This window comes from Carettochelys insculpta, chromosome 32 (assembly GCF_033958435.1).
Source record: "Carettochelys insculpta isolate YL-2023 chromosome 32, ASM3395843v1, whole genome shotgun sequence".
Classification (NCBI taxonomy): Eukaryota; Metazoa; Chordata; order Testudines; family Carettochelyidae; genus Carettochelys; species Carettochelys insculpta.
In genome coordinates, this window is record NC_134168.1 from 12,498,671 (window position 1) to 12,521,798 (window position 23,128).

General features: G+C 51.9%; 1 protein-coding gene across 1 annotated transcript; it reads right to left on the minus strand.

Annotated features, from left to right (window-relative positions):
* Positions 1-4,793: 4,793 nt before the first annotated feature.
* On the minus strand, positions 4,794-5,753 carry LOC142004976 (olfactory receptor 6B1-like). Its single transcript, XM_074982650.1, has one exon. The coding sequence runs from the start codon at positions 5,751-5,753 to the stop codon at positions 4,794-4,796; it is 960 nt and encodes a 319-aa protein (XP_074838751.1).
* Between the last annotated feature and the right edge of the window lie 17,375 nt (positions 5,754-23,128).

Consider the following 23,128-nt stretch of genomic DNA (forward strand, 5'->3'; position numbering starts at 1 on the left):
GTCAGCCTTCCAGCTGGCTCTGCTCTCCGGACTGGGAATGCCAAATGCACACACCACCTCAGAGGTGGGGACCTCGGTGTCCCTGGCAGGCGGGGGGGAAAATGTGGAGGGGAGGCTTCTCTGCCCTGGGTGTTAATATCTCCCCATTAGACTCTGACAATGGGCCACTTGCCCCTGTCTGATCTGACCTGGTTTTTCCTCTTTTGATACACACGACTGATAATGGGCCATTTCCACCCTGACTGAATAGACCTTGTCAGCTCTGGCCCTCCCTTTTACTGGGCCCCCAATCTTTAAATACCCCTCTGCAACCCCCCACCCCACCCCCACCCTCCGCGACACCACTGACTTCCTGAGAAGACTGCAATATGTTGGTGACCTACCAGAAAACACTATCCTAGCAACCATGGATGTAGAGGCTCTGTATACCAACATCCCACACAAAGATTGAATAAATGCTGTCCGGAACAGTATCCCTGATGATGCTACAGCACATCTGGCGGCTGAGCTCTGCAACTTTATACTCACACACAACTATTTCAGATTCGGTGACAATATATACCTTCAAATCAGCGGCACAGCTATGGGTACCCGCATGGCCCCTCAATATGCCAATATTTTCATGGCTGACCTGGAACAGCGCTTCCTCAACTCTCGTCCACTAACACCCCGGCTCTATTTACGCTACATTGATGACATCTTCATCATCTGGACCCATGGGAAGGAGACTCTGGAGGAATTCCACCGGGACTTCAACAACTTCCACCCCAAAATCAAGCTCTGCCTGGACCAATCTACACAGGAGATCCACTTCCTTGACACTACCGTGCTTATACACGATAGACACATCAGTACCACCCTGTACCGTAAACCCACTGACCGCTACTCCTACCTCCATGCCTCCAGCTTCCATCCCAGACACACCACACGATCCATCGTTTACAGCCAAGCACTTAGATATAACCGCATTTGTTCCAACCCCTCCGACAGAGACAAACACCTACAGGATCTGCACCAAGCATTCCTGAGACTGCAATACCCACCTGAGGAAGTGAGAAAACAAATCAACAGAGCCAGACGTGTGCCACGAAGCCTCCTACTACAGGACAAGCCCAAGAGAGAAACCAACAGAACACCACTAGCCATCACCTACAGTCCTCAGCTAAAACCTCTATAGCACATCATCAGGGATCTACAACCCATCCTGGACAATGATCCCCCACTTTCACAGGCCTTGGGAGGCAGACCAGTCCTCGCCCACAGACAACGTGCCAACCTAAAACAAATCCTAACAAGCAACTATACACCGCACCACAGTCACTCTATCTCAGGGACCCATCCATGCAACAAACCTCGTTGCCAGCTCTGCCCACATATACACACCAGCAACATCATTACAGGACCTAACCGGATCAGCCACACCATCGTGGGCTCATTCAGCTGCACATCTACCAATGTAATTTATGCCATCATGTGCCAGCAATGCCCCTCTGCCATATACATCGGACAAAGTGGACAGTCTCTACGTAAAAGAATAAATGCACACAAATCAGATATCAGAAATGGCAATATACAAAAACCCATAGGAGAGCACTTCAATCTCCCAGGACACACAGTCGCAGGTTTAAAAGTAGCTATCCTGCAGCAAAGTAATTTCAAGAACAGACTCCAAAGAGAAATTGCTGAGCTACAATTCATCTGCAAATTCAATACTTTCAGCTCAGGATTAAACAAAGACTGTGAATGGCTGGCTAAATACAAAAGCAGCTTCCCCTCTCTTGGAGTTCACACCTCCAGATCTACTGATGACAATACAACTCAGCCTGCCTGACTGAGCTAACCTCGTTATCCCCAGCCTTGCTCTCGCCTATTTATACCTGGCCTTGCAGATTTCCAGGACCAGCATCTGAAGAAGTGAGTTAACTCACGAAAGCTCATGCTCTAAACTTTTCTGTTAGTCTATAAGGTGCCACAGGACCCTTGGTTGCTCTACAGATCCAGACTAACACGGCTACCCCTCTGATACTTGACACAATTAATGTTGCTGTTAATTAATACCAGAGGGCCTAATTGCAAAACGTCCTTCACCTGGGGAATGAGAAACTTTACAGTCCACTGAATTATTCATGTGTGATTTTAAATCCCCAGTTCCCCAGTTATTGCAAACACGTGAGCAAAAGGGGCTGGGAATATTAAGCTGGGCTTTTACTGATATGAATCCGGGTGCCTTTGCTACTGTCCAAATGGTGATAAAACGTGAATGGCAATTTGGTAGCTTTGGCATATTTCCCAATATACATGATAAGAAATGCCCTGTCTATGGTTCAAGGCCTAGGAACTGTGTGAGGTCAAAACGTGGAGAACTGGTGACTCCCAATGGAGTCCGACCTGTTCCTCATCATTCCTTCGTTTAACACTGAGTCATTTTCGCCTGGGAAGGTATGAATGTATTTTGAGTATTTATGGCAATTTAGATGCAGAGTGACTCATCAGCAAATTAAAACCACCAAAAAGTAGCACTAATTAAACACTCCAGCATATTCATTAATATCTATACCACATCTACTATCTTCTTTGAGAAGTTTTCCATAATTCTTTACCCCTGAGATTTTCAGATAAACCAAAGGAAATAACAAGGACAATGGTTTATATTGTCCTGAGTGAACTTTTCTGAGATTCAAACATTCTAAGGACAAAAAGGGATTAAAAAGTAATCCCACCTGTAGAGTTTCAACTGATTCCTGAATGTAACCCAGCAAGTGGAACTGAAAATGAGGATACTTCTCAGAGAACTAACACATCTCTCATTAGAGAAAATTCACAGATCCCAACAGGAAAAAGGCCCATTTCAGTCATCTGGCTGGATCACTTGTGGAGCATTGGCCAGTGAACTTCCCCCAAAATAATTCCTTTTGAGTTAGACGAGAAATTGAGGGAAATCCAATCTTGTTTTAAAACTTGCCAATGATGGAGAATCCACCATGAGCCACCGGAAACTGTTTCCATGATTAATTGATCAGTGTGTTTAAATTATCTTAAAGTCTAGACTGCTCATAAGTTATTGCCTCTCCTTTACTTCAATAAGCTAAATACATGTGGATCCTTCCATTTCTGCCAGAAGCCATTTATCTAGAGAATGGATAGGTCTTCTAGCCTTTTCTGAGACCATTTCAGTGACTCACCCTGGCTTTCAGTGTAAGGTCCCAAGCAAAAATGGAAAGAAGGACAATCCAGGGAACTATAGACTGGTCAGCCTTACCTCAGTACCTGGGCAAATAATGGAGGGGATCCTCAAGGAATCAATTTTGGAGCACCTGAATGAGGGACAAGTGATCTAAAGTAGTCAACTTGGATTCACCGAGGGCAAGTTCTGTCTGACCAATCTGACTATCTTCTGTGGGTCTGTGGACATGAGGAAGTCAGTGGATGTGATGTACCTTGAGTTCAGCAAAGTTTCTGATACAGTCCCCCACAACATTCTTGCTCATAAGTTGAGCAACTATGAATTGGATCCATGGACTATAAGATAGATAGGTAAGATAGATAGATAACTATAAAATAGGTAGAAAGCAGGCCTGATGGTCAGGCCCAATGGAGAGTGGTCAAGGTCTTATATCTGGATGGTGGATGGTTTCAACTGGAGTGTCCCAAGGTTCAGTTCTGGGGCCGGTGTTGTTTATCACCTTTATTAATAACCTGGATGAGGGGCCAGATTGCACCCTCACAGAGGCTGTGGATGACACCAAGCTAGGGAGAGAGGTTGATAAGTTGGAGAGTAGAGATAGGATCCAGAGTGACCTGGATAAAGTGAAGGATTGGGCCAAAAGAAATCTGATGAGGTTCAACAAGGAGAAGTGCAGAGTTCTGCACCTAGGACAGAAGAATCCCAAGCGTGGTTATAGGCTGGGGACCAAGTGGCTCAGCAGCAGTACAGCAGAATGGGAGAGAGGGATTATAATGGATGAAAGGCTGGATATGAGTAAACAGTGGGCCCTTGTAGCCAAGAAGGCCAATAGCATCCTGGGGTGCATAGGAGGAGCATTTCAAGCAGATCTAGAGAAGTTGTTATTCCCCTCTATTTAGAATGGGTGAGGATATTGATATTGATATTGATATTGACATTGATATTGGAGTTCATTTAGATGGAGTTATTTTAATGTTCCCTAATCACGCAAAAGCTGCGGCAACAGGAAGGAAATTAAACATGGCAGACACTGAGATTCCCAGTCATACACAATCTGCCACAGTTCTGTTTCCCCAGCTGCAGCTCTGCAAAGTATAATACCCAGTCCAAGCTCTCCACTTAGGATGTAACATTTTTCACCTCCTTTTGAGAAGTTGATGTATGACAGAAGGTCCAGACCAGAGGATGAATATCAGTGCCAACAGCGGGAGTGAAAGAGCCCAGAATAACACAAAAGATGTAAAGCTCCTTGTTCAATTTAGACACAATTTCACATGTGACTGAAGCAGAGTGATTTGGCTGTACGTGTAGCATGAAAAATATTGTAATTTGCATGGGGAATATCTCTTACTGGAAAAAGTATTTTATGAAGAAATGTGTGTAAAATGCACTGCAGATCAAGTGGAGAAAAGTAGCATCGTAACAGAAAGAAAGAAAGAAAGAAAAGGGGGTAAAGATCTTATCAAGGATGCAAATGGTCCTTTTCCCCCTGAGGCAGAAACTGAAAAAAAAATATATGGAAAAAGAAAATTCCAAAATATTGAAACAGCAACAGAGAACCCCTACAGAGAACCCCCCTCCCTGGTTGTACCCCATTACAGACGTTCACTCATGACAATTGGTTTCCGAAAGCAACCACTTTACGAATCCCTTTCCGCAGGGACTGTTGGACCTCCTTGTTCCTGAGGCAGTAGATGACAGGGTTGATCAAGGGAGTTAGGACTATGTAGAAGACAGAGAACGTTTTGTGTAGGGCCTTGGGCGTGTTGGCTGTTGGAACCACATAGACACTGATCACGCACACATAGAAAACGGTCAGCACAATGAGGTGAGAGGAGCAGGTGGAAAAGGCCTTTTGCCTCCCGGTGGTGGACGGGATTCTCAGGATGGCAGCGATGGTACAACTGTAGAACGTCAGAGTCAGCAGCAAGGGGACAAGTGACCCTATGGCAGCAATAACTGATATCAGCAGTTCCACAGAGCTGGTGTCCTCACAGGACAGCTTTATGATGGGTGCATAATCACAAAAGAAATGCTCAATTTCTTTGGAACCACAGAATGGCATTTCCCACAAGAAAGTGTTTCCTATTATGGAGAACCCAAAGCTGATTATCCAGGACCCTGCCACTAGCTGGCCACACACCCGGCCATTCATCAGAGCAGGGTAACGCAGGGGATGGCATATCGCTAGATACCGGTCGTAAGACATGACCGCCAGCAGCACAATTTCTACAGTGGACAAGCAACCAAAGAAACACAATTGCACAATACAAGCCTTAACAGGAATGGGTGTGGCCCTTGTCAGGAGACTGGCCAGCAGCCTGGGCAGTAAGGTGGAGGTGTAAACAATCTCCAGAAAGGACAAGTTCCCTAGTAAGTAGTACATAGGGGTGTGAAGATGCCGATCAGACACAACTAGCACAATGATGAGGCCGTTCCCAGCCACAGTTGAAATGTAGATCACGAGAAACAGCAGGAAGAGAAGGGGCTGCAGCTCAGGGCCATTCCCAAATCCCAAAAGGATGAATTCCACGATGACTGTTTGATTTCTTCCTTCTGCTTTCGCCATAGTGTGTATCTGGAAAAAGAAAACCATGAAGTACTGATGGAGCGCGCACGGTCAGGCTGTGCTGTCAGCTGTACTGGCAGAAACCTCACCTCACAACTTCTCTCCACTGCAACAACGAAGTTGTCAAGAGTCAAAGGAAGACACATGCTGAGCTTCCAAAGTGGTCAGAACAAGAGCACAGGAACCCAATGAATTACACCCATCTCCCTTCTCTCTCCCTCAACCTCTGCTGCACTTGAAATCCCACGGTGGGGCTGGGATTCCGACACATCTTTCTGGTATCTGTGCCGCAGTGAGACTTGGAGAAGACAAAACTCAGAAATCGTTGGCTTGCAAACGAGCTATTCCGAGTTCAAACACGGGCATTGGAAATAGGTTCGTCGTGGTCCTGTCATCTCTCCAAATGGAGAGGACATGTGACAAAGCCTCCACTGGGCAGTGGAAGCTATTTTGAGTTACCCACTAGCCCTGCAGCCAGGAGGTTAAGTTCCCAGCTTGGGCAGATGAGCAAACGAGGGGTTGACAATAGCAATGGTGAGAACAGGGCAGCACAAGCGGCAGCGTGGGACAGGCACTGTGTCCCTATCTGAGCTCTCAGATCAGCTTGTGCTTGGGCACGTCGCCTGTGCTGCCAAGGCTACGCTGCTATTTTTAGCTCAGGTGCTCAGTCTGCCTTTGGGTCGACTGCAACTGGGAATTTCATGGCCCAGGTGAAGTGCAGGTCAAACCTCTATAATCCCAAACTCTCTCAGTCCACAAAATCAATAACCCTGCGTGATTTTATGTAGCTGGACGACCCATTGTTGGTAACGTGCTAGACAATATTGACCTGTCGTAGTCTGGCAAATTCTCTCATTCCGCACCGGACAGTTCCCGTAGGTGCTGGACAAGAAAGATTCAACCTGTATAGACATCCCCCCCTATGACATACACCAAAAGACTCAACAGCCTGTGGTTTGTATGAAAGTCTGTCCAGCTGTCCTCTGTCATGTATATACGTTTGTGTTAGTTTGCCTGTCTTTGAGGGTGTCTGTCTGTCTGTTTGTCTGTGTATCTCTCTCAGCTTCTTGCTCATCTCACTTACAGCAGGATAAGTTGCACGAGCCTCCTCTCATGTACATGAGCACAAGTGATGTTGACATCTAACCACATACGAAGAAATAAAGAGTGATAAAAAGGAAAATTCCTCAAGAGAGTAATAAAATGAAAAGAGACCCAGAGAAAACAGGAGGGAAAAATAAAAGGAGATAAAATAGAGAGAAAGAGAGTGAGCGTGTGCGTTTGTGTGAGAGAGAGGCTGTTATGTCTCCAAATGCTATGAACAAGAAAATAGATACGTGTTTAAAGAGAAGTAGCTGAGCCGTGATGTTAATGCAAAGGTATCAGAGCCCGTAAATCTGCAATCTCCTACTTTTTTTTCCCTGTATCACTTGTTGATAATTCCTTATTGCCTGATGCTATAGTCACTGACTTACAATGCAACTTATCCACCTCTGGCTTTCCCATGAGCAGAAAAGGATCACTGAGAGAAGTACAAATAGAAATCTAGAAAACACACACACACACACACACACACACACACACACACAGAAGAAAGAATGGTATTGGTGGAAAAATTCTACAAGCAACGAAATGTGGTGAATAATGGAGTGCACACACAGAAAGCAAATAAACTGGATTGATTCATGGAGAGTAGCTGGGATGGAAATCACTCTTGCCAAACTTCAAAGTTAGCTTTGAAGTTAGTTCCTAGTGTCAATGAACCCTTGATGATCACCTGGTCTATTCATTCCTTCTGGGGCACCGAGCATTGGCCACTGTCAGAAGAAAGGACACTGGAGTATATGGACCTTGGGTCTGATCCTCTACGTTCTTAACGGGAGATCCGTGTGTCCCTCCTTATTCTGCATGTTTTGCTATGAACAACTGAACTTTTTCTCTTTCCCCTGGGGTTGGACAAGCAGTGATGTTCTTTCAGACTTGGCACATGGTGGAGCAGGTCTTCATCTTTTCTAAATCTGATTACTTCATTGTCACTGTGCTGTGTTACCTTTTCCATCCATCATCTAGTGCCAGCTGCACCCTCGTCCTCACCCTTCCTTCAGATATTCTGAGCTAAGATTATAACCTTTGCCAAATATTTTCCACTTATTCCTCCCATTGCTAGTCCTCACTGCCCACAGGAAATGGAGCTCTGCGCTCCTACTGCCTGGCTGGGCTTTAGTGCTCATCTTGGGCTATTTTGTTGTCATTCCCTTGCATGGAAAAGAACTGCTTCCAAACTGAAAATAACAGAGTCCAAAGAATTCCTGATCCCTAAGACGAAGCAATAGAAGAAAGGAAAAGTCTCATCTGAATGGAAATTAATTCAGAGCGCCCTTTTGATCTCAAATGAAATCGCTGTTCATGGGATAAGTATTGCAGAGGGAGCCGTGTTAGTCTGTAGCTTTGAGAACAACAAGAATTCTTGTGGCAATTGTGACGAACAGAGATTTTGGAGCAGAAGCTTTCGTGGGCAAAGACCCGTTTCATCACATGCCACAGAACAGGTCCAAAACATCTGTGAGTCTATAAGGTGCCACAAGACTTCTTGTTGTTGATGGGATGTATGAGATGAGCACAGCTCCTGGAATAACAGAAGAAAAGGACCACTGGCAGGTCTATTTTACAAAAAGAGGAAAACTGAAATACTCACAAGGAGAAACCAATTGTGAGATAAATCTCCCATTTCAGTCTGAATTCTTTGGTACCAAACGGAGGCTAAGAAGACCCCTGAGCTGCCACAGGACCAACATTCCAGTCTTCTTTTGTGTTCGCTCAGGCAGGGACACGCCCAGCTGCAGTTACACACAGAGTCTCTGAGCAGCACTGGTGGTAACCAAGAAAGGAAAAGCTCCAGCTCCCTGCCTAGGAACTGCGACTGCCCTGCCCGGCCCTGCTCAAAGCACCGACCCAGAGGAACTTGTAACCGGCTTTGCCTCTCCCTCTGCGTGCAGAGGATTAGCCACAGGTGTGTGACCAGGCTGGGATTCTGCCCTCGATATTCCATGTAGAGGCACACGGCTTAGGTTAAACTACACCCACATTCACTTGCTACTAACTGTTGATTGTCTGGGCTAGCAAACAGATCGAAGCAGGTTAATGGGCAAACCCACCAAGAGGCACAATGAGTGTAAGGCCCCAGTTAGATAGATTATGAATTAGCAGGTTCTCACCCTGGCTGCTGATACCAGGACACTGGCAGAATGGCCAGGCACAAGCTGCAGCTGATTTGCGGTTTGGGTTTCTCAGGTGCCCACAGACAGGCTGAGATCCCTTTAGTCGGGTTCAGCTCTTCCCCCCAGTTTAGCCTTATTTCTCACCTCTTTCCAGGAGTCCTCTTGTGTGGGCCGTGAAGAGGAAGTGAGGAGCTGAGTCCCTCCCTTTTGTAGGTTCAGCGCAGGGCAGGAACGCTTTGTTTCCAGTCTTGGGTCTCAGACCAGCGGGTGGAAAAACACCGATTTCCTAACACGGCGCCCAGGGTTCTGCGATTTCATCACCTGCCCCTGTAGACTCCCAGCTGCTGTTATTTACAGGCTCTGTGGGGAGTTGCCGGGAAGGCTCACCCGGGGGGGGGTAGGAGCTTCCCCTAAGGCCCATCATGCTCCCTAAAGCTGTGGGGGCTGCTCCAGCATCTAACTGTAGGTCTGTGGGCTCCAGGGCTGATCTGTAACACTGGGCCCAACGTCACTGTGTCCTGAAGACCTCAGGGGCCGGATCAAGTCCCCGTCTGGTCCCAGTCCCAATCCCAGAACCGGCTGTTGGGGGTAGAGGCTGGTGCCGGGCCAGGTCCCCACCACAGCCCTAGACACTGAGGGGGGCTTTGCCCCAGGAGCGATGCACTCAGGGACAGTGGGACTGGGCTCTGGGGACAGGTGGGCACACTGAGGCTGGTCCACTACCAGTGATGGGGCCATGGTACAATGGCCTGAGCCCCTGCTGGGGGGAGCTCTGGGGCTCCAGCTGCAGCCTGGCCTGTGGGTGTGGGAGGGGGACAGGATCCCTCTGCCTGGCCCAGGCACATGTGTCAAAGCTACCAAATGACTCTTCACTCTTTGCCAGCATTTAGACAGGGGGCAAAGACCCACTTTGTCAGATGTACGTCGTGGAGGTTCCAGAGGTCTAATTATACAGGTTCCCGGAAAAGGGGGTGTCTGGAGCTGACAAGGTGGAGTCAGTCACAGGGAGGGCGCGGACCCCGTCCAGAAGCTAATGGGAGGTGTGAACATCAAGAGAGGAGAAGCTGTTTTTGTGCTTGACCAGCCACTCCCCATCTCTCTTCAATTCTTTGTTCACGGTGCCAAATTTGCAGATGAATTGGAGCTCGGCAGTTACTCTTTGGAGTCTGTTTTGAAGTTTTTTTGTTGTAGGACTGCGACTTTTAAATCTGTGACTGAGTGTTCAGGGAGACTGAAGTGTGCTCTGGGCAGGCTTGTGTGCGTTACTCGTCCTGATGTCTGATCTGTGTCCATTTATTCTTTTGTGCACAGACTGACCAGGTTGGCCAATGGGCATGGCAGAGGGGCATTGCTGGCATATAAGGGCCTATATTACATGAGTAGACGTGCAGGTGAATGAGCACATGACGGTGTGGTTGATGTGATTGGGTCCTGTGATGGTGTCGGGGGTGGAGATATGTCGGCAGAGGTGGCAGCGAGGTTTGTTGCAGGGACTGGTTCCAGATTTAGAGTTCCTGTGGTGTGGTCGATAGTAGCCGGTGAGGATTTGTTCCAGGTTGGCAGGCTGTCGGTAGGCGAGGACTGGCCTGCCTCCCAAGCTCTGTGAGAGAGAAGGATCATTGTCCAGGATGGGCCGTAGATCACCGGTGATGCACTGGAGAGGTTTTAGCTGGGGGCTGTGTATGATGGCCAGTGATACTCTTTTATGTTCTTTGTTGGGTCTGTCGTGTATCTTGTGGCTTCTGGATACCCGTCTGGCTCTGTCGATCTGTTTCTGCACTTCCTTAGCTGGGGGTTGTAGTTTTGGAAAGCTTGGGAAAGGGCTTGCGGGAGTTTGCCCCAGTCTGAAGGATTGGAGCAAATGCGGCTGTACCTTAGTGCTTGGCTGTGTACAATGGATCGTGGGGTGTACCCTGGATGGAAGCTGGAGGCACGTCGGTCAGACATGGAGGTGAAAAAGCCGCTTGGAGACCCCTCCCCACTCCTCAGCCAGAGCCAGGAGACAAATCAATGCACACTGACAAAGAAAGAGCAGTCCAGTAGCACTTTAAGAACTAACAAAATCATGTCTGAGGTGATGAGCTTCAGATCTGAAGAAGTGGGTCTGTGCCACGAAGCTCATCACCTCAGACATTATTTTGTTAGTCCTTAAAGTGCTCCTGGACGGCTCTTTTGTGTTGATCGTGTATAGACTAGCACGGCCGTCTCTCTGTTACAGTGCGCACTGCTGTCACATTTGAGAGAGAACCCAGCCCCAAAAGGGGTTGTGCCCCTGCCTGTCCTTCAACACTGGTGTCCTGAATGCTCTGCAAAAAAATAAAATCAAATAAAATATTAACACACCACAGGCAGCGTCCTGAGTATGTGTGTGCTGAGTTTTCTGTGTTGTCCCAGCCTTGCCATCCAGTCAGTGAGTGGGTGGGCTTCCCATGGTCTTTTTGGGCAGGCAGTGCTTTCCCTGGCCTATGTTACCTACTGCCCACGTTCACCCTGGTCCCTGTCACTCACTTATCCATTGCTCGAGTGATCCCTGCGTCTTGCCTCGGCCTAACATTTCTCAAAAGCAGTGCTCTGCTCTGTTCAGCCCTGGTGTAGACCATTCAGAAGCACAGAAGGGACATTTGCTCCTGTAAAGAGACAAAAAGCCCAGGCTATGACTTTGACTGCCATGGACCAACTCTTCCACTTCGAAAGGGCCGTGAGTTGGGTTGAGAAGAACAGTAGAATAATATCAGAGAGGTCGCCGTGTTGGTCTGTTGCTCTGAGAACAACAGGAAGTCTTGTGGCACCTTATAGATGAACAGATATTTTGGAGCATAAGCTTTCGTGAGCAAAGACCCGCTTTTTCAGTTGTTGTAGAATATTCAGTAGAATAATTGAGCCATAGACTCCTAGAGCTCGACGAGAAATCAGGAATTCATCAAGTCCAGCCCCTGCTCCAAGCAGGGCCAACCCAGACTAACACAATTCTTGCACATAAGGTAAGGAAGTATGGATTGGACACAGGGACTGTAAGGTGGATAAAAAGCTGGCCGGGTGATCGGGCCCAAAAGGTAGCGATAAATGGCTTAATGTCTGTTTGGTGGTCGGTTTCTAGTGGATTGCCCCACAGATCACTTCTGGGGCTGATAGTTTTCACCATCTTTACTAATGCTCTGGAAGAGGGGATGGATTGTACCCTCAGCACATTTGTGGGTGACACTGAGCTGGGGAAGAGGGTAGGGTGAGTCCACATCTGGAGTATTGCATCCAGTTCTGGCCCCACAGTACAGAAAGGATGTGGACACATTGGAGCAGGTCCCGCAGAGAGCAACCAAAATGATGAGGGGACTGGAACACATGACCTGTGAGGACAGGCTGAGGGATCTGGTTGTATTGAAGTTCCAGAAGAGAAGAGTGAGGGGGGATTTGGCAGCAGCCTCCAACTTCCTGAAGGGGGCTCTAAAGAAGATGGAGAGAGGCTGTTCTCAGTAGTGAGATGGCAGAAAAAGGGGCAACAGTGGGAGGTGCATGTTAGATATTAGGAAAACTATGTCACCAGGAGGGTGGGAACCACTGTGATGTATTGCCTAGAAAGGTGGTGAGATCATCTTCCCTAGAGGTTTTTAAGTCCCAGCTCGACAAAGTTCTGGCTGGGATGATTTATTTAGGGTTAGTCCGAACGGGACTGGACTAGATGACCTCCTGATATCCCCTAGAAACCTAGGAGTCGATGATTCTCTGACTAAATCATCCACCCAGGGCTTTGTCAGCCAGAACGTAAAGACCTCTAGGGATGGAGATTCCACCACCTCTCTCGGTAACACATTCCAGTGCTTCACCAGCCTCCGAGGGAAATAGTTTTTTTTCCTAATATCCAACTGAGACCTCCAACACTGCAATCTGAGACCATTGCTTCATATTCTGTCATCTGTCTCCGCTGAAAACACCCTCTCTCCATCCTCTTTATACTCCAACTTCATGTATTTGAAGGGTGCTATCAATTGTCCCCACAGTCTTCTCTTCTGGAGACTAAAGAAGTCTCAATCCCACAGCATTGTCTCGTAAATCATGTGCTCCAGCCCCCTGATCATTTTGGTTGCCCTCTGCTGGACTGTCTGGACTGTGTCCACATACTTTTTGTAATGGGAGGGGATCCAGAATTAGACACAATATTCTAGATGTGGCCTCACCAGTGTCAAATAAAGGGGAATAATCTCTTCCCTAGATCTGGCATTGTCCCTAATAAAGAGCCCAGTATGCCATTAGCCGCCTTGTTTCTTTGTTTCTTAGCTCTCTCTGAAAGGAAGGTTGAGAATGTGAGGACCCCCCACGTGAAGCCATCCCAAGTGCGTCTTCCTGGGGTAAGGGATTTTTTTTTCCACTTAGGTGATGGCAGCTACTACCCAGGGCCATGAAATCTGGGACCTCGGGGAGTTTTTTTTTTGAGGAGAGCATTGCAGCAAAGTTATTTTGTAAGGTTTTGTGGGACCCCAATTTCTGCAATCAGAGTGTCAGAGTGCGGGGCAGGCCTGACACGTGCACCAAAATAGCTGCCCAGGTCTAAGAAACGCATCCATTGGCTTGAAACACTTTTGGAGGGAGCGGACGTGCTATTCTGACATCCCTGAACACCTTATAGCAGGAGGAGTACAGGGATGCCTTGACGCAGGGCTTTATTTTGGTATGTGGCACCAGTGAGACAGAGCCACATGCTGATACACCCTGTTTTCAGGTGAGGTTGTCTCATAGACACAGCCTGTGAGAAGGAGCTTATCACCCATTTGGAAAGAGCAGGAAGACAGGCAGAAGTGATGGACTCAGGCAGTATCAGGGTATTTTGCAGAGGCATTTGAGAAGTTTGTACACCCACAGCCTTTGACTTTCAAATGCATTAGGGAGCCACATTCACTTCTGGTCCTTAAAACTCAAAGCCAATATACACAATGGAACTTGTCCACTCTGAAAGGGCCGTGAGTTGTGTTGAGATGAACAGTAGCTGAGGGACTTTTACACACTTTGGCTACGTCTACATGAGAACCCTACATTGATGTAGCCTATTTCAATGTGGCGACATCGAAATAGGCTATTTCAATGAATAACGTCTACACGTTCTCCAGGGCTGGCAACGTCGATGTTCAACATCGACGTTGCGCAGCACCACATCGAAATAGGCGCAGCGAGGGAATGTCTACACGCCAAAGTAGCACACATCGAAGTAAGGGTGCCAGGAACAGCTGCAGACAGGGTCACAGGGCGGACTCAACAGCAAGTCGCTCCTTTAAAGGGCCCCTCCCAGACACACTTTCATTAAACAGTGCAAGATACACAGAGCCGACAGCTAGTTGCAGACCCTGGGCATGCAGCATGGATCCCCAGCTGCAGCAGCAGCAGCCAGAAGCCCTGGCCTACGGGCTGCTGCACACGGTGACCACAGAGCCCCGCAAGGGCTGGAGAGAGAGTGTCTCTCAAACCCCCAGCTGATGGCCACCATGGAGGACCCCGCTATTTCAATGTTGCGGGACGCGGATCGTCTACACGTTCCCTACTTCGATGTTGAACGTCGAAGTAGGGCGCTATTCCCATCCCCTCATGGGGTTAGCGACTTCGACGTCTCGCCACCTAACGTCGATTTCAACTTCGAAATAGCGCCCAACACGTGTAGCCGTGACGGGCGCTTTTTCGAAGTTGGCGCCGCTACCAGGCCCGCAGGCAGAGCGACCCCACTGCACAGCGCCAGCAGCGGGTGTATTGTCGGAACGGGGGAATCCCACTCCTCCAGCCACGTATTTCTTCACCTTTCGCCCTTTGCTAAATGCCCCTCAGATCCCTTGTCAGCTGCCTGGGCTCTAAGCTGGACAGAGCCTCTCCAGGAGCTTTGTCAGCCCTGCTCCCCTGCTCGGAAAGTTTTCCGCTTCCCCCAGGGCCCTTTACTTGAAGTCAAACAGCCTCTAGAGCCTGAAGAGCCCCTGCTCAGAGAGAAGTGTCAGAGAGGGGCCGACTGAGTCTGTATCTTCAGAAACAACAAGAAGTCCTGTGGCACCTTATAGACTAACATGCTCAGAGGGGCACTAATAGGGCCGTTCCTGATCAAGGAGAGCATGTCCAGCACTGGACTGAGACTCACCGGGCCTGGGCCTTTCACTTCCCTGCCTGGTGACTTTAGGCAAGGCCATGCCCCTTTCTGTGCCTCAGTTTTTCCACCTGTAGAATGGGGATAATGAACCTGGGAGTCAGTCCTAACTGTGTGACAGAGCCTCCAGAAGGCCAAGAGTCCAGCTGAGGATGTACAATACACTCTAGCAAGAGAAGGGGCCTTAACAGCAGCACTGTTGCGTCCACACCAGGGCTTAGACCAGTGTCTGGTTAACACCTCTCCGCTTCCACTGGTCTGTATGCTGAGGACTGAAGAGCTGGGTGGGGCCGAGGGAGCAGCCCCTGGGGCATTGCTGCCCAGCCTGCTCTGCCCCAGACCCAGCTGCCATCAGGTGGGGCTCCAGGGGATCCCTCCAACCTCCAGAGGGGCTGGCCAGGGCCAGGACACCAGCCTTGGGGGGGGGGGGGTAGCAGTGACATCACAAAGGCCTGTGGCAGGACCTCAGCCTATTGGGGGACAGGGATGACCTCACAGAGAGATCCTGACAACAGCCAATCAGGACAGAGGCGCGAGGGGGACAAGCTCAGAGATTCCCGCGGCTTGGCAGCAGCCGGCGCCTCCCCAGGGTCTCTGCAGGGGCCGGAGGGAGAACTGGGACCGACGGGCGGGGCCGGAGGAGCCTCGTGGGCGTTTTCTCCTTCCCTGCGGCCGGTGGGGCTGGGCCCGGGGAGAAGGTGGGAGCCTCCGAGGGGTTTGGAGCCTGCTCGGTCTGGTTCCCCTTTGCCCCTTTCCCTCCCTCTGGCTGCCCCCTCCTGCCTCCGCCCCCTTTCCCGGCCCCCCGCCAAGCAGGGTGGGTGGGGGCTGGGGTGGGGGCGGGAGGCCTCCCACGGAGCTGGGGCTGGCGGAGCGCTGGGAGCCGGAGGTGACCTGGGCCGGCCTTTTGCATGTTTTCAGGAGTGTCTTGAGGAGGAGGGAAAAACGTTGCTCTCCTGGGCCTCTGAGGGCAGGACAAGGAGCAATGGGCTGAACCTGCCCCAGGGAGGTTGAGGTCGGACGTGAGGAAAACTCCCCACCTGGCCGGGTGGTCGAACACTGGAATAAATCGCCCAGGGGCTGTGGAATCTCCACCCCTGGAGACGTCTCAGGGCAGGTTGGACACACACCTGTCAGGGAGGCTCCAGCCGGTGCTGGGTCCTGGCGCGAGTGCAGGGGACTGGACTCGACGTTCTCTCGAAGTCCCTTCCAGGTCTCCTGTTGTGGGATTCACAGCCCAGACCGACCAGTCCCAGGCCAGCAGGGGCTGGGGGGTCGAGCTGCTTCTCTGCAGTTCCTGCCTTGGCGCAGTCCCCGAGTCTCTCTGGGGCTGTGTCTGCACTGCTGCCCTCCTGGGGAAGAGGAAATGCAAATGAAGTGCTCATTAGCATATGTCACACGCTCATTTGCATATCCCCGTCAAACACTTTTTGCAAAAGAGGCTTTTTTGCCAAAAAAACCGCACTGGACACGCGGCCATTTTGGGCAAAAATCATGTAAACCTGGGACCCCCCATCCCCCCCCTTCCCCTGCAGGCTCTGCAGGGCCTGGTCTGGCCTCGGGCCGGCCCTGCGGGGGACCTGCGGGCAGAGCCCCAGAGGGCACCAGGAGAGCTGGGAGGGGAGCGTGGGGGTGGGGGTGGGGGTGGGGGGGCAGTTTCCCTGGGGGAGCGGCGGAGCCCGGCTGTAACTCACCCCCACCCGCACTGCCCGCGAGTGACCTCTGAGCCGGCTCCCGGACCCCGGCGTGGGCAGGCGGCTCCCACAGGCCACAGGGCGGCAGCTGCAGGGCTGCACCTGGGAGTGACCCTGGGGCAGAGTCAGAGCCGGGCCTGAGCCAGACGTGGGCCCAGCTCATCTGCTCCTGGCTCAGGGAGCCCCTGGCACTTTAAGGGCCCATGTTCCAGCCCCGGCTCCAGCCAGGCTCCTGCCTGGCCCTGGGTCCCTCCTCGCCCCCTGGAGCCGCTGGGGGGAGTCCCCATGGAGGGCCCTGCCCAGCGCCCTTTGCCCCAGGAGCTGGGGGTCTCGTCCGGCCCCTCTCCCCAGTGGCTCCAGCAGAGGGACGTGGGGAGGGGGCTCCTGGGGGGGGCTGGGGGCTGGCAGCAGGACACTGATGGGCCCCGTCTCCTCCCCTCCAGCACAGCTCAGCACAGTCCCCAAGTAGGGAGCTGGGGGCCCAGCCGGGACCGTCCCTCGGGGCCCAGCCGAGGACACCGGGCGGCCGGCCAGGGAGGTGAGGGACCCGTCTCCCCACTGCTGCTGCGCCAGAGGTAAGGGACCCGCTGGGCACCGGCCCCTGGAGCAGTGACACCCCCGCTCCATGTGGGACCAGCCCCTCCCCAGCACCAAGGCGCCGGCTCTTCTGTGGGGCCAGGGCTGCAGCCCCCTGGGAACCCAGCCCCAGCCAGGCCCTGGGGCAGCCGCACGCTGCAGGGAACAGAACAGCTGGGCGGCGGGACGGGGGCGGGGGCAGCAGCTCCTGCGCCCATAGGTGGGAGGGGTCTGGCCCTGGGGGCACTAGAGAGGTGCTGTGTCCATCCCAGGGCCCGGCTCCCCCTGAGCCCTGGTTCCCGGGGCCCCGCGTCCGACAGGCCCTTGCTCTCTTGGGACAGGAGCAGCCCGGCCACGGGGACGCGCCAGCTCCCCCGGCTCAGCCTGGCGCCAGGTGCCCGCGGCTCGGCAGGGGCTGGGCCAGGGCAGGCGCCGGCTGCTGGGGAGGGAGGGAGCCGCCGGCGGGAGTCAGCGCCTCGGTCGCAGCTTTTCCCGCTCACGCCGGGCCGGGAGCCACAGCACCACCTGCAGCCTGGACCGGGCTCCCGTGGAGAGGGAGGGGCTGCCCCCCGCGGGGGATGGAACCGCCCCCGTCTCCTGTCCCGCACAGGGACCTGCCCAGCCCTGTGAGCCAGGGCCAGGTTATGGACTATAGCCATTGGGCCGCACTGCCCTGAGAAAAGGGGCACGGGACCGACTCTGGCCATTGGGCCGCACTGCCCTGAGAAAAGAGGCGGGTTATTGGCTCCGCTCACTAGGCAGCCCTGCCCCAAGGCAGTTCTGCCAGAGGGGAGCGCGGATCCCACAGGCTTTGTGGCGGGAGAAGCTGCCGTCCCCTCAGAGCCAGGCGCGGGCTGGACCCAGCGGCCCAACTGAGAGAATTCCAGCCCAGGGATGGGGCTGGTCGCTGTGCAGATTGGAGGCTGAACAGCCGGCCCAGCGGCCAGGGCCCTGCGAGGTCACACACGGGACAAGGGCAGCGGAGGAGAAACCTGCCGTCCAGGGCAGAGAAGCAGACGGGGGCTGCACCACAGGGACCTGCTGAAGAGTTCAACACACCAAGGGGCCTCCCTGTCGCACCGCGTCCCCCAGACCCTGAGCTCGGGCTGCGGCACCTGTCAGTCAGGCCCCGGACCCAGAGCAGAGTGGAGGGAAGGAATTGCTGCTCCTGGCTGGCTCCCAACACCCGGCAGTGCCGCCCACAAGCAGGTTGGCGCTTCTGGCAACAGTCTCACCCTGTTGACTCCTCTGCAGCTTGTGCTCCGCTCTGAGCCCAGATCCCTTTCTGAAGGACTCCTCCCTCGACAGCCACTTCCCCGGCTGGGTGTGACAGGGATTGGCCCTTCCTCAGGGGAGCACTTTGCACTTGGCCTTATTCAGCTTCACCCTCTTGAGCTCAGGCCGTTTCTCCAGTGTGCCCAGATCATTCTGAGTTACGACCCTGTTCTCCCCCCCAGCTTGGTATCACCTACAGACGTAAGCAGCGCACTCTCCATGCCCAGATCCACATCGCCGAAGATACTGAGCAGAGCCTGTCCCAAAACAGACCCCTGCAGAGCCCCCCTTGTTCTGCCCTTCCAGCAGGACTGTGACCCATTAATAACGACTCTCTGAGAACGCCTGTACAGCCAGTTATGCACCCACCTTACAGCAGCCCCATCTCAGTTGTATTTGCCTAGTTTATTGATAAGAAGATCATGCTCGACCATATCAAATGCCTTCCTAAAATCTAGGTGCACCACATCCACCCTTTCTCTATTGTTCACAAGCCTTGTTATCCTGTCACAGAAAGCCATCCAATTGGTTGGACATGACTTGCACTTTTCTAATCCATGCTCTGTTCCCCAGCCCCTTATTGTCTTTCAGATGTTTGCAGGTAAATTCCTGAATTATTTGCTCTGTTTTCTTTTTTGGCACAGTGTCATTTCCAATGTTCTTGATATTGTTCCTCCCTCCTCACTGAGCAATGGGCCTACCCTGTGCTTGGCCTTCCTCTTGCTTCTAAAACATTGCCGGTGGATCTGCTCGTACAGTCAACCCCTTTTTGCCTCCTTCTGCAGCACACGACCTCAGTGTCGGGACACCCTCACACCTCTCCCTGTCAGCATCCCACATGGCATCATCAGGACCAAGGGGTAGTAAGGAAAAGATTTGCACAAAATCTGACCTGGGAAGGACGTGGCTGGCAGAGGTGTACCAGCTGTTCTGGTCTGGCTTTGGGCTGAAGAAGTGGGTCTGTCCCACAAAACCTCACCTAAGAAATTATTTTGTAAGTCTCTAAAGTGCTGCTTGACGGCTTTTCTATTCCTTTCGGGATTTTGTCCCCCAGTGAATTATAAATCTGGGGAACCTGTTCTGCCTTTCATATTTAACATATATATATAAAATGAAAAGTCCTCTGGCACCTCTTAGTCTATTAGGTGCCACAGGACGTTCTGTTTAGGAACGTACAGACTAAGATACAAAAACGTAGACATTTGAAATTTTGGGCTAATATTGCAACAAAAGTTTCTCTCCCATTTTCCCTAGAGGAAAAGAACAAAAATATTGAGAGTCGCTGTGAGAAATTCAATAAAATGTTTATGAATTTCCCTTCACCAGGACCCCCACCACCCAATTTTGACTAACTTGACTTTTCGTTCTCTAGTTTCTCCAGTGGTGAGAAAAGCTGTTCTTCTGTACAGTTTTTCTCAAGGCTCCTTTCACCTCTTTGTTCCTCAGAGTGTAAATTATGGGGTTCAACACTGGTGAAACGACGATGTTCAATAGGGAAATGAATAGGTCACTCTCTGTAGTGGAGCCAGTGTTGGGCACCAGGTAGGTGATGAGGGCCGTTCCATAGAACACAGTCACCACAGTGAGGTGGGAGGAGCAGGTGGAGAAGGCTTTACGCCTTCCCTCCGCCGATGGCAGCTTGAGGATGGTGGAGATAATGCGGACGTAGGACAGGAGTGTCAACAGGAAAGGGCACAGGATGAACAGAACTGACACCACGGGACCTACAGCCTTAATCTGCGATGTGTCGGCACATGCCATTTTCAACACTGGTAGGATGTCACAGAAGAAGTGGGGGATGCGGTTGGAGCCACAGAAGGGCAGGCTGAAGAGCCACGTGTTCAGAGGAACTTCCACCAAGAAGCTAATAGCCCAAGCAGCCCCCGCGAGCAGAGCACACACCTGGCCGCTCAAGATGGTTGTGTAGTGCAGGGGGTGACATATGGCCACGTAGCGGTCGTAGGCCATGGCTGCGAGGAGGCAGAATTCTGTGACGCCCATCATGGCGAAAATGTACGTCCCTGCTGCACAAGCTGCAATGGAGATGGTCTTTTCCTCCACCAGGAGGTGAGCCAGCAGCTGAGGGACCACACTGCTGGTGAAGCAGATTTCCGAGGCAGACAGGTTCACCAGGAAAAAATACATGGGGGTGTGGAGGGAGGGGTTCAGCTTTATCAGCAGGATAACGAGCAGGTTCCCCGTCAGGGTGAGCAGGTAGATGACCAGAAGCACCACAAACAGAAGGATTTGCAGCTCGTTAAGGTACGAGAACCCCACCAGGACGAACACATCGGAGAGGGTCTGGTTCCCTCCAGGTTCGCCCTCGGAAGACGTCATCTGTAGGGGGACAGAGACTGGGTCTGAGCCATATCAGAAATGTGACTGAAAATTAAAAAATTTGTCCTGGTTTCCTTCCTGTTGGGACCCTTCTGACTAACACCTGCTGAAATTTCTCTGTAAATAACAGCGACAGACCCGTCCTTGCTCAGGGCTTTAAGCAAACTCAGGGACATTTGGTTCGTGTGCTCAAGGGGTTGACTGTCTTCTTCTGTCTCTTTGAAGTCAGGTTTCTCTGGGCTCCTCATTGTCATTGGAAGAAGCTGTTCCGTCTGATGGAAGAGCCGCTTGTCTCTGTCTCTGTGTTTCCAGTCCATGTTGTCTGTTTGTTGCATTTCCAACAGCTCTCGATTGGGCCGTTCTGTGTGAATGGGATGGAGCTGGACCTGACGGGGGTCTAATTCCCTCAGTGAATGTGGCGCTGTGTAAGTTGTGTCACTTCCAGTGGGAAAGTAAATTTCCTGCTCTGCGTCTCTGCTGTCTCGCTGGTCTGAAAGGCGTGGTGAGAAGGAACGGTGCGGTAGGTTGAGCCCATTGTTGGGGATCAGTCTGGTGCAGCCCAGGGGTGAAGGTAACGGCTGTGTGTTTGAGGTACTCTTGTATGGCTGCCCCCAGCCCTTGGGGGGCTCCCCATGGGCTGTGTGAGATATGTCAGTGGGGGTGGAGGCAGGTGTCTGGAAGCTGGTGGGACGGAGTATTGGGCCACAGGAGGCGGGAGGGGAAGAGATGGGTGGTGGATGGGGTAGCAGAAGCTGGGAGGGTTCGGGAGCAGGGCAGGGGGTAGAGGGTGCTGCAGTGAGTGCAGGGAGTTGCGGGGGAGGCCTTGTTGTGTGTGGTGGTTGAGGGTAGGGGGTGGGAGTGCAAAAGTCAGGGAGTTGGGAGCACTCAGGGCAGAGGGTGGGAGGTGATGGGTGGTTGTACACCAGGGAGATGATTATTGACAGGGAAGGGCCTATGAGAACAGGGATGGGACAGAGCAGAGGGTTTGGTGGGTGGGAGGGTCGGGGGTGAGGGCAGGAGCTGGAGGTGTCACAGCAGGGTTTGGTGTGGGGGGTCTCAGGACAAAGGTGGAGGGGGGTGGAGTGAGGGGAGGGGGATCAGGACAGAGGGTTTTGAGGGGGGCGTTAGGGCAGGTGTTTGGGTTGGGGGGTCCTTGCCGGGGTGTGATGGAGTATGTGCAGGGTCCGGAGGGTTGGGGCAGCTCAGGGCAGGGGGTGGAGGGTGCCAGATGGAGGGTGCAGTGTGGGTGTCGGTGCAGAGTCTGGGGGTGAAAGTGTCACTGCAGCCGAGTTCCCGAATACGATTTCTCAGACGAGGGCACATTCTCCTCTCACTCGTATGTTAATGATACGAATAATCACACCAGTGCCCGGATTCCCCTGCAGTGACACCTCACACCAGCAAACGGACACTGGGGAGCCTAAACACGCTGGAAACCGTTTTCCGATGGAGAAGCCCCCTGGAATCTGAAAGCAGTGGGGGACTTTGGCCTTTTTGCTCTGCACAGCGTTATTCTTCCTTCAGTGTTAGTGAACGACCCAAATCATTCCTGCCTCCCTCACAGCCAGTTCTGCAATACATCGGTTTGTGTCGACATAAGAGACGAGACCCAGGGCCAGCTCCTTACGTGGTGTAAATCGTAACAAGGCCAGGGGTGTAAAAGGAGCTGTACTGAGGACAAGGAGCAATGGGCTTAAACTGCAGCAAGGGAGGTTTAGTCTGGACATTAGGAAAAACTTCTCCACTGTCCAGATGGTTAAACGTTGGAATAAATTACCTAGCGAGGCTGTAGAATCTCCATCTCTGGAGATGTTTCAGAGCAGGTTAGACAGACATGTACCAGGGATGCTCTGTACGGTGCAGGGGACGAGACACAAGGACCTGTCAAGGCCCTTTCCAGTACTGGAGTTCTATGAGTGTACGAGTTACACCAGTTGTGGGGTTTGTTCTGTGATGTTAACAAGGAAATTTGCAAGAAAGATCCTCTGACGCAGGAGACATTTCCTACAGATGTTTTACTTCAGGCTCATTTGCTGACAAGAAACTTCATAATCACACGTGTGACTGTGAAGTGACAGAAACTTCCTCACTATGGGGCTCTCACAGGACTGCAGCAAAAAATAGTGAGCTAGTAAGTGGGAACCAGAGTGACAGAAGAAACACGCT

Excerpts from the sequence above, each read along its gene's own strand:
- LOC142004976 (XM_074982650.1), bottom strand. The coding sequence starts at position 5,753 with ATGGCGAAAGCAGAAGGAAGAAATCAAACAGTCATCGTGGAATTCATC.